This window comes from Rutidosis leptorrhynchoides, chromosome 7, assembly GCF_046630445.1.
Source record: "Rutidosis leptorrhynchoides isolate AG116_Rl617_1_P2 chromosome 7, CSIRO_AGI_Rlap_v1, whole genome shotgun sequence".
NCBI lineage: Eukaryota > Viridiplantae > Streptophyta > Magnoliopsida > Asterales > Asteraceae > Rutidosis > Rutidosis leptorrhynchoides.
Genome location: NC_092339.1, coordinates 145,504,028 through 145,516,311, shown reverse-complemented (window position 1 = coordinate 145,516,311; position 12,284 = coordinate 145,504,028). Strand labels below are relative to the sequence as shown.

Below are 12,284 nucleotides of genomic sequence, written 5' to 3'. Positions count from 1 at the left end.
CCACCCTACACTTATAATGGACTTGTAAGCCCATTTATTATACTAGTATTACATTAGACATAAGCTTGGATTAATTAAGGTAATTATGGGACAAACCTTTCAAGCATGCAAGACCATTCTCCCATGCATTTAACTTACTATCCTTTCCTAGCATACTACAACATCCCATACTTGAAAGTGGCTTGTTGACTCCCCTCTTTTGCCTCCAATACCGACGGTTTCCAAGCAAGCAAGAGGAGATCATTTTCATTTAACTTTGTTACATATTTGCTTGCATTTCACTTCCATTTCACACACACAAAAATACTCACAGCTCTCTCTCTCTCAACTTTTCTCTCTTTTTTTTGTAAGTGAAATGTTCATTTCTTCCTTTCTTTCTTGAATAAAAACAGAACCATGTATCTACATCATCATCATTTTCTTATCTTGTACTTGTTGTTGTTTGTTGATTATTATTCAAGATCAAACTTCCTAGTTTGAATCTTCATATATCTTGGTTTCTTCCATCTCTTTTGTTGAGTAAAACCAAGAACAAAGAACCTAAAACTTACTAGTTTATTTTTCTATACTTAAGTGTTTTCAAGACTAAAAGTTCATAAGTTTATAATCTTCTTTGTTTTCATGTTTGTAGACTTGAACTCTTAAGATTCAAAACTTTAGTTTGAATCTTCTCAAGTATGAAGCACATATAAACATAATACTTGTAGATCTAGTTTATTTCTTCATTTTTACTTACTTTAAATTTGTGTTTGATTGTTCATGGTCAAATATTACTAGTTAAAACTTGATCTCATACTTCTTGAAACCAAAATTAACTTTGTAAGTTCAAGAACATGGAAGTTTAACTTTCTAGTTACAACTTCATATACTTGTGTTGGATTTAACTTAAGAACTTTAGGTCTAGACTTTTAGGTCTACAATCTTCAAGATCTAACTAAGAACTATGTTCTACAACCTAAGATCTTGTTTGCTTAAGTTTAATTTCAAGTTGTAACTTAATATTACTTGTATAACTCTTGTATGTGTTGGATCTAAGATTTGGATGTAACTTTGGTTCATCAAACTTCATACAACTCTTAAGTGAGTTGTGCTACATGTCTTAGACTTACATTGTGTCATGATAGCCAAAACTTGGTTAATATTACTTTTAGAGTTCATGTATGTGTCGGATATAAGATCTTGATGTAACTTTGGTTCATCAAACTACTTGCAACACTTAATTGAGTTGTGCTACTCATATTAGAGTTACACTTGTGTTATGATGGTCAAAACTTGGTAAAGATGATGCAAACACATCAACGAGTTGTACACTTGAAGCTATATGCATCAAGGATGAGAACCGTGATAAGCATCGAGCATCAAGAACCCACCAGAACACTAAACCTACTGTTTTTCGGGTCTGATCAGAATACCTGGGCTACTGTAAAGTTGATTTTCAGTTATCCCTGTTTGAGTAGATAATTTTTTGTTTAAGACTTGTCTTAATCCGAGTTACGGTTTAGGATTTATGGCCCTCCGAGTGTCACTATGTTCTTTTAACGTTGTGTTGAAATTTCTGACCTACTCGCACTTAGACCGTCGCCACGGTATAACGAAGATGCGTTTGCTTCTGGAACTTTTACAGTAACTAAAGGACTCATATACGGAGCCATTACCACTGGTCTCACCTCAATTCAGTAGGTATAGAGGCCGTGGCGGCTGATCAAAATCAGCCTTTGTTTTAAACTCTTTTCTAGAATGAAACTTACTTTATACGTTTTGTTTGATGATGAATGATGATGACCCTTAGGACCTAATTTACATACTTATAAACCTATTGGGACGATTTACTAACTTAGTAACTTTTGACTTAGGTTGAGGACCTTCCGGACCTACATACTTGCTTACTTTCCCGAGTCAACTTTACTACTACTTTACCACTGTGAGTTATAGCATCCCTTTTTACTTTAACTATTTTGGGAACTGAGAATACATGCGCATTTTACATTTTACATACTAGGCACGAGTACTTAAACTTTATATATGTGTGGGTTATACAATGGCATAAACATTGCCTTTAGCTCGGTAACGTTTAGTCATTGGTTTTTGAACCGGTGAACGTGAATCTTAGATATGGATCCATAGGGTTTGACATCCCCACTCGGGCTAGTCGCGCTAGCATTTAACGGGTGTTTAATACTTTGTAAACATACGCACTCACCAAGTGTACTTTCAGGGGGTTATAAACATTAAGTTAGTTACCAAGAGCCCACGGTTAAACATATACCTTACATACTGTTTTGAAACGCTCTTTGTAGCACTGAAATCTCAAGGCCTACCTTACATTACTGTTATACTTAAACTATAGCTCACCAACCTTTGTGTTGACGTTTTTAAGCATATTTTTCTCAGGTGCTTAAGGTTAGCCACTTCCGCTGTTGTACAAGTCTTGCTGTAGACACCCGCTGTTTTAGAGATGTCACATCATGAACATTTATTTGCATTCAAACTTTATTACATTTGAAACAATGATTTGTAACGACCTAAGGGTTACGTACTATTATTACTTGCTTCCATCCATAGAAGCATACTTATGGTTGTAAAACATTTGACGTTGGTTAAGACGTCACCTTTTATCACGAATGCCAACTTGTTTTGAAAACGCATATAGTGTTTGACCTTGTAATGATCCTGTTGTTGATGGTCCGTACATGTTGATTTAGTACGGGGTGTCACATTTGGTATCAGAGCATTGGTTGTAGGGAATTAGGTTGTATTAGTGAGTCAAGACCCGACCGAGTAGGATTCACTAATAGGACTAATCTATAACTTGCTAGTTTACTTGTTTCTGCGAAACTTACTGCATGCTGCTGTTTACTTTTACTACTATATGCCATATGCTATTACACGATTTCACTACTGCATGCTATTATCTGCTTTCGATTGCATGATACTTGTCGTTATTGCCATGCTACTTACTGTTACACATGATCTAGACTGTCGTAGTTAATTTTCCTAATATGTGCTTGCTTTATGACTTACTGATATGGAAAAAGTTATTTTTCCTTATTCAGATGTCGGATATTCCACCTGTCATCATTTTGGACAGCGACACAGACTCGTCAGCCACCTCACTGACCATTGTTTCCGATTCTCAGATGCCGTCATCTACACCTTCCAGCGACTCCGGCGATTCATCCTCTGGAGCCAGTAGTCATGCACCTTCCCCAATGGTTACCTCTGATGGAGTCGAGGACCTCCAGGAGATTCCAGCTCCACTTGCCCCCGGACCCTCAGCGCCACAGCACCATCTCGGTGGTGCTGTGATTCTCGCGGATCTTGGGGAAGGTCCAGTCCGTAATGAGCATAACCATTGGTGCCGACGCGCTCCTGATGGACGTCTCGTGCCGATCGGACCCGCCAGATACCGACAAATGATGACAGGCCCGAGGAGAACCAGTACAGCAACCCGTGCAGCCACCTCCACATGATTCGGACGACCCATCCTCCGCTGACTCTTTATTCGACGACACCTCCTCAGACGACTCCAGTGGCGATGATTCTAATGAGGACCCTGATGATGCACCTGTACAGCCACCCTCTACCCCGCCGAAGAAGCGGTACCGTTTCGATGGAACCATCATTCCACGGATTAACGGAGGTCGAGCATTCACTGACGCATATGGTCGGCGTAGTAGGGTTACCGCCCGTAAGCGGCTTGTGCCGTACCCTGCTGATCCTTTTGTGCGTAAGCCTTACCGCTTTGCAGCCTCTACTTCTAGAGTCGGACCGTCTGCACCACCAGCTCCACCAGCACCACCCGTACCGACTGCACCGCCTGCCCCACCATCTCCTACTGTCGAGGAACTGACAAGGGAGGTGGAGATCCTCCATGCTCGGGTAGCTGAGCTCGAGGACCAGATGTCTCATGTATTGGACATCCTGCACCTACCTTCACCATAGGACATTTGTAGTAGATTTCATTATGTAATCTCATTTGTAGTTTTATGTTTTACTTATGTATTGTACGAACCTATGCTGATGTATGCAACTTATTATTAATGAATGGAACTTTGCATTATTGTATTCTTGCACGGTGTTCTATTTACGTGACTGTATGATGATTCTGTGGTATTTGTACCTGGATGCATTACTTAATAAATATGTGATGTGTTAATTCCATGTTGGTTACCATATACTGTATTATTATTTATTGAATACTTGATTTTGACTTGAGTCAAAATTTTTGTTTAGAACATCATGGCCAACGGACGATCAACACCTACCGCAGCCTAAATCGAGGATATGATCAATGAACAGGTCGCCGCAGCTTTAGCGGAAAGAAACCTCCAAGCTCCACCGCCACCGGTTATCCAGCCCATTCGTAATGGGTGCACATACAAAGAGTTTCAAAGCTGCAAACCTCACAACTTTAGTGGAACGGAGGGGCCAGTTGGTCTCACTAGGTGGTTTGAGAAGTTAGAATATGTGTTTCAAGTTAGTAACTGCTCAGAGGCAAACAAAACCAAGTTTGCTTCATGTACGCTATCTGACGGCGCACTAACATGGTGGAACACGTTGGCTCAAGCAAAGGGTATTGATGAGGCGTTTGCTACCCCATAGGAGGAGTTCAAAGGGGTCCTGATTGAGGAATATTGCCCTAGGACCGAGATCCAGAAGATGGAGATTGAGTTTATGCAGTTGAAGGTTGTGGGAAACGATCTCGATGGTTACAATTGTAGGTATTTGGAACTAGCCCTGATGTGTCCTACCATGGTTACCCCGGAGTTCAAGCGTACGGAAAGATATTTGTGGGGACTTCCTAAGTCCATTAAGGGAAACGTCACCTCGTCTAAGCCACCCAATGTCCCGGAAGCAATGCGCATGGGGCATACCTTAATGAACCAAATCATCATCGATGAACCGGAGAAGGCTAAGTCTGAAGCGGGTAGTAGTGATAAGCGTAAGTGGGATAACAACAAGGGTAGAGCCTATGATCAAAACCCGGCGAAGCGACATGAGGGTTTCAAAGGAAACAACAACGGTGGAAATCCCAACCCAAACACAAGCTCAAACCCAAACTACAAGGGTACCCTACCACAATGAAAAAGGTGCTACAAGCACCATACCGGGTATTGTAATGTGGTTTGTGAAAAGTGCCAACGGACTGGGATATCGGTAAGGACTACAAGGTCACCACCCTTAATGTGAAGGCGAACCCCAATAGACCGAAAAAGTGCTACGAATGCGGACAGACGGGCCACTTTAGAAATGCGTGTCCCAACAAAAGAAAGGACGGCGGACCACCGCGTGACAGAGCTTTCAACGTGAATGCAAGGGACGCCCGTGAGAACCCCGACTTGGTGATAGGTATATTCACTATCAACAATCTATTAGCTTCTGTCTTATTTGATAATGGTGCCGATAGGAGTTATGTATGTAGACACTTTTGCGATAAGATAAATTGGTCATTAGTTCCTTTAAAAGAGAGTATGCTTGTCGAGGTAGCCAACGGAAAACTTGAGAAAGTTGACCAAATTGGCCGAGGAGCTATTATCAACATAGCTGGTGCGGATTTTGAGATTGACTTGATACCCATTAAGTTGGGAAGCTTTGATGTTATTATTGGTATGGATTGGTTGACCAAAGTAAGGGCTGACATTATTTGTGGAGATAAAGCTCTTCGTATACCACGCGGAGACGGTGAGCCATTGATTATTTACGGAGAGAGATGTAGCTCGAAACTGAATCTCATTAGTTGCATGAAAGCACAAAAGATTATGAAGAAAGGACGTCTTGCTGTTTTAGCACATGTGAAAACGTTAGAAACTGAGGAGAAGAGCGTGGATGACGTACGAATTGTGAACGAATTTTTCGATGTCTTCCCGGAAGAATTGCCTGAATTACCGCCACCGAGAGCAGTGGAGTTTCATATCGATTTAGTACCAGGAGCTGCACCTGTAGCTCGCGCACCTTATCGACTCGCACCTTCCGAGATGCAAGAATTGTAGAGCCAATTACAAGAACTATTAGACCGTGGATTTATCCAACCAAGTTTTTCGCCTTGGGGCGCACCTGTTTTATTTGTGAAGAAGAAGGATGGGTCATTCCGCATGTGTATCGACTACCGTGAACTCAACAAATTGACGATCAAGAATCGGTATCCCCTTCCCAGAATTGACGATCTTTTCGATCAGCTACAAGGATCAAGCGTTTACTCTAAGATCGATTTGCGATCCGATTATCACCAGTTGAGGGTGAAAGAGAGCGACGTGATGAAGACTGCATTCAGAACCCGTTATGGCCATTATGAGTTTCTCGTGATGCCATTCGGTTTAACCAACGCACCTGCCGTATTTATGGACCTCATGTGACGATCGCTCTAAATCCATATGGACGAACACGTCATTCATTGATTTCATTGCGAGGTATTTGACCTCTATATGATACGTTTTGTAAACATTGCATTCTTTTCAAAAGGTACACAATAAATGAATATCAATTTCTAAGGTTTTCAACGTTTGATGATTTCTACATATAGACAATCACCATAAATAATAGTTTACCATAATACATCCGTTGACAATGAAGTCAAAATAAGATACACGGTGATGATTTTGTGAATGCAAAGTTTTCTTGAATAAAGCATGTATGACTCCATGCACATAGCTTGTATCACATATAAGCAAACAGCGGAAGACTTCTAGAAACCTGAGAATAAACATGCTTAAAAGTGTCAACACAAAGGTTGGTGAGTTCATAGTTTTAATGTTGCGCATAATCTGTATATAAAGGTGAATCACAAGTTTTCAGTTGTTTCATCCAGAAACGTTTATCAAAATATTCTACGAAATTGAGCACCCTGGTAACTAAACTTAATGTATATATAATTTATACCCTTTGTATAATCATCTTAATAATACACGCAAACCAACGTGTACGCTTCTCAAATAGCATACGTCCGTTAAAAGGCTAGTGCTCTAGCTCGGACGGGGTTATCAAGCCCTATGGATCCATATACTACTACTCGCGCCCACCAGTTCTTATAACCGGCAGTTACTAGTTACCAAAGCTAAGGGATTTTCGGTTCAAACTTGGTGTAGAATTTAGTATGTACTTGAATCCATTGCGTTTAAAATAAAGTGCATGTATTCTCAGCCCAAAAATATATATTGCAAAAGCAATTAAAAAGGGAGCAAATGAAACTCACCTTAGCAAATGCCAATTTGGCCGGTTGCCCAGATACTCAAAGTTTTACGTTTGGTTAGTGTGCCTATCTTGGTGATAATCTTATCTCTTGGTCATCTAAGCGTCAACCCACTCTCTTTCGTTCAAGTGCTGAAGCGGAATATCGTGATGTGACTAATGTTGTTTCGGAATCTTGTTGGTTGCACAATTTGCTTCTTGAGCTACATCGACCAATTCACAAGGCTACTATAGTAATTGTGATAATGTGAGTGCTATTTTTTCAGTCTAGCAATCCTATTTAGCATCGACCTATTCACAAGGCTACTATAGTATATTATGATAATGTTAGTCCTCATGTACCGTTGCGCTATCAAGTTGCGGATATTTTCAGCAAATGACTACTACCGGTACTTTTTTATGAGTTTCGAGACAGTCTCAACGTTCACATTCCTCCCATTTCGACTGCGGGGAACTATTAACCGTATATTATTATAGTTTATACAAATATACAATATTGTGATATATATTGTAGAGATTGAGTAGGATTTATATTCATAAGGAGAGATGGTTCGGGTTACTCTTAGTATAAATTCTCATCGAATTAATGAACGAAACTCAGAAGAGTTTATACACTTATATTGAACGACCTAGAACGCCCAACTAGGGACGTTGTGAAAGAGTTGTAGAGACAAAATATAAAATATTGTACTAAATGAAACAGTGTATTTATTATTTAGCAAATGAGCATTTTACCATAATCATTAAAAACAAATGACAACTTATAATTACTATAAGATCGAAACACATCTAGTTATCAGCAAAGTAAGATTTAATGAGCTCGGTGCAGCCGGGCAATGGAGTTTTCGCCAAGAAACCCATCGCGTTAGCGAAACGTGTATCCTTGTTCATACCATTCTCACGAGTAAGGATGACGGTAGCACGGTGACGACCGATGTTGGGTTCGGCACACGTGGGGTCAGGGCTGCTCACGAGGGCGCACTCACATTTTTGATCACCATGATCAGTTGGTACCTCCATTTCATAGGTTCCAGTTGAGTCAGTTGTTGCAGATAAGGTGTATCTGCGTTGCAATGTACTCCTATCCATGCACTCTACTTGAACCTTTGCACCTACACACATCATGTAACACATTGTATAAATATTACTGTAACAGTTTGTTAACAAAAAGTAGTAATGTTCTAATTTAACTGTTACATTATTCTAGAGTTATCCAATCAAATGTTTTTTTTTATTCCTTTATTAAGATAGCCTATTTAAATATATCGTCAATGACTATCACTTATACTAGGGGTACTTATGCTAGGGGACACTAGGGGTGTAAACGAGTCGAACTCCGATTAGGCACAAGCTAAGTTCGTATAACTAAATAAAAGAGAGCTTGATCTTGTCTTGTTTTGAGCTTATTGTATTATGTTCGAGCTCGACTTGTTTGACAATATACAAGCTACAAGTTTGAGTTCAACTCGAGTTTGACTCCTATTATATTATAAATCAAGGTCTATACCTATATTAGTATAAAATTGTAAATTAAGTGATACTACCTCCGTCTCATTCCAATAGTCCACAGACAAAAAACACGCAGTTTTAGGAAATCCCACTAACTTCATTTCTCCACCAATGAAATATCTTCTCTCTCCAAATCCACCAATGAAATATCATCTTTCCTTTCTATTAATGGAAGTGGACTATCAGAATGGGACAACCCAAAATGGAATACTAGCGAGACGGAGGTAGTAATAAAGTGTATATAAATAAAGGTTTGTTTATGTTAGCGAGTTGGTCGAGCTTGATACAAGAAGTTTGAGTTCAAATTCGTATACTATATGATGCTGATCACGCTCGGTCTGAAGCTCGTTTAAGCTTAACTCGAATCACGATTTTTATTAGTCGAACTAGTGTACCTCACTTAAAACTCGGCTAAGTTACACTCCTAAATAGGACCATTTAAAATATAAATGATTAAATGAAAAAAAGTAATTTGGGGAAATTAAGTACCAGCCAAGTATTTGGTGACCGAAGTTTCGAAACCAGCACGGCAAGTGTCGCAATAGACCCGTCCTTGGAGACGGAATGGATTATCGGCTAATGAAAGAGCTGGAAGGAGGCAGAGAGTGAAGATGAGCAACAAGTTGGCCATTGTTAAGTTGAAGAAAATTATAAGCAAGTTATGAAAGTATGAATGATGATAGTTATGATTTGAGTTGTGCAATTGGATGAAGTAGTTATATAGTGGGGTGAATATTTGAATGTGTAGGAGCAATTTGAGATCTGGTCACGTGCTATTAAATGAACGCGAGTCATGCGCCACTAACTTCATTAATTACGACTTAATAGATCTTGCCCTCGATTATAAATTATTTTGTTGTGTGCTTTAATTTCCTTAGGTGGTGTTAAGTTAGTAATCAAGTTTTTTTTTTTTTTTTTTTTTTTTTTTTTTTTATATGTATTTCATCTAATGAATCTCTCTAATGTTATGCAAGTTATTGTTTTTGCTCTAAAAAAAATCGAATATGAATTTATATATTTTGTAGACTTATACACTTCTGAATGACTACATCCTAACGATCTACGGAGTATATGATTTTAATTAAGGTTGATTATGTTTGAACAAACAACCAAACCCCTAACAGAATTAAAAATCAACCAATTGAAAGAAATACTATTTGTATTAGACCCTGAAGTTTTGTCGGTCTGATTTATATCATGGGATCTACAATTATGTAAGTATTTGGGTCCGGGTTCAAAGGCGTACATTTGCTATTCCTTTAAGCGTGCTTCGCACATGATGCAGATGCTTTCTTGATTAACTACGAGGAACCAACGAAAACACTCCAATCTAAGATTTACACGCTAACACCATATGATAAAGTTCAAATATAATAAACTATCATACATATTACGAGTACATATTACATGTTACATATAATTTGTAAATTGCATATTACATATAATTTGTAAATTACATAATTTGTAAATTACACGTTACATATAATTTGTAAAATTACATGTTACATATAATTTGTAAATGGAATTATTCATTTTTAACAACAAAGTTTTATTGAAAGGCTAGCAATAAGTTAAAGCTATATAGAAAATATTACAAGGAATTACAATGCAAGAGAACCGGCTAGAGGCATTTTTACATCTAATCTTAATCTAGAAAAAAAACATAAAGTCTAATATTATCCAACACATCGTTTTCCTAAACAATAAAGAATCATATAAGATATCGTTTTCGAAACCTCCAAAGTCACCAAAGAGAAGTACCCACAAGCCCACAATGCAATAAAGAATATTCTTGGTTGAGTTGAACGTTTTAAACTCTCCTACCCATTCATTCGAGGATCTCGCCCGTAGAAAAGAACGAGGGCCATGACAGATTAAGCCAAGTGCATATTCAATTCGATGTAGCCTTGTTACAAAAAAAAAAAAAAAAAAAATTGAGATCCCAAAAGTCATCACCATCACATAAAGGACATAAGATGGAGTTAATGTCAAAACTCGAAAAGCAAGATTTACTCGAGTAAGAAGACAGTCATAAGAAAGACGCAAAATGAAAATGTTCACCTTCAGTGGAAAAAGTTTGTTCCACTTAGTGTGAAACGTACCAGTAGGTAATTATGAGTCATCCAGATGCTTTCGAGTTCCACAAACAATGTATGAGTCATCCTCTTCTTGCTTCCACTTTCTTGAGTCTTGGTTGTCGTTCAAAGATACCTCACGCCTTACACGAGTTATGAAGTAATTGGGTCAAACTGAACGTACCAGGAAGCTGGAAAACTGGACTGTAAGGGTGCAAAACAAAGTCACACATTGTTCACGGGACAAAACAAATGTACACATATAAGTCTAAGGGGAACTCCCTCTACTACCGATTGGTTTTAGAAAAGCGAAGACTCTTGGACTTATATTGTAGGACGTGTTGTTAGGCTCTACGATCCTATTAGTGGTGGACAGCGCAGTGGGCGCACCCCGAACGTGGTGGACAGCGCAATGGGCGTACCCCTGAGCGCATGGTGCGACGTGGCGCACCCCTCAGTGTAGTCAACGATGAGGGGACCCAACTATCGTTCGAGGGGAGGCCTAAGAGAGGGACTTAAGTTTGAGGGGAGGTTGTAAGGGTGAAAACTAAAGGTCCACATTGGTCATGGGACAAAAAAATGTATGCATATAAGTCTAAGGCAGTGACGGTAAATCCTAAACCGAATTATGTTACATTTGACGATGATTCTATAGATGATCTTGCAGGTTCTAGTGGGAGTTTGGGTAACAATCTATTGCCGAATAATGGTGAGGTGCCAATGAGATATTTTCACTGGATTACTATTCGATTGGTGCGTATAGTTGCATCCAAGGACTTAAATCTATAACAATTAGTTGTAAAGTCTGCATTCTTACATAGATATCTTGATGAGGAGATATATATGAAGCAACCCGGGGCTTTAAGGTAAAAGGTAAATAGAAGTGAGTTTGGAAGCTACGAAAAAGTTTATATGGATTGAAGCAAGCACATCAGTAATGGTACTTGAACTTCGATGATATTATGAGAGGAGTGGATTCACGAGATGTGAAATGGGTCGTTGTTGTTACTTAAAGAAATTCAAGTCCTCTTGCATAAACTTATTGTTTTACGTTGATGACATGTTACTTGAAGGTTTCAACATGTCTAAGATCAACAAGTTGAAGGGATTGCTTTCCTGTAAGTTCGAGATGAAAGATTTTGGTGGTGCTAGGCAAATACTCCGTATGAGTATTGTGAGCAATCGTGTGAAAGGTACTCTATACTTTTCTCAATCGAAATATATTGAGAAAGTCGTAGAGAAGTTCAAATTGGATAAAGCGAAAGATTGTTCTATGCCTTTGGTCAGCACAATGAATTAATCGAAGAGTAAATCACCTAAATCGGAGAAGAGAAAGCAAAGATGGATATGGTATCATATGCTTCAGTCGTGGGTAGTGTTATGTATGCCATGGTTGGTACGAGTCCGGATATTGTCCATGTAGTGGAAGTTATCAACCGTCATATATCGAAAGAGCACTAGGAAGCAGTTAAATGGTTACTTCATTATTTAAAAGGAACTTATAGTATGGGGGTT

General features: G+C 38.9%; 1 protein-coding gene across 1 annotated transcript; it reads right to left on the bottom strand.

Moving 5' to 3' along the window:
• Positions 1–7,893: 7,893 nt before the first annotated feature.
• LOC139856931 (protein DOWNSTREAM OF FLC-like) lies at positions 7,894–9,325 on the bottom strand. The gene is made up of 2 exons (XM_071845640.1): positions 9,184–9,325; positions 7,894–8,297 (listed from the first exon to the last, which is right to left on the bottom strand). Exons 1-2 carry the CDS (start codon positions 9,323–9,325, stop codon positions 7,975–7,977), a joined length of 465 nt encoding a protein of 154 aa, XP_071701741.1. The 3' UTR covers positions 7,894–7,974.
• Between the last annotated feature and the right edge of the window lie 2,959 nt (positions 9,326–12,284).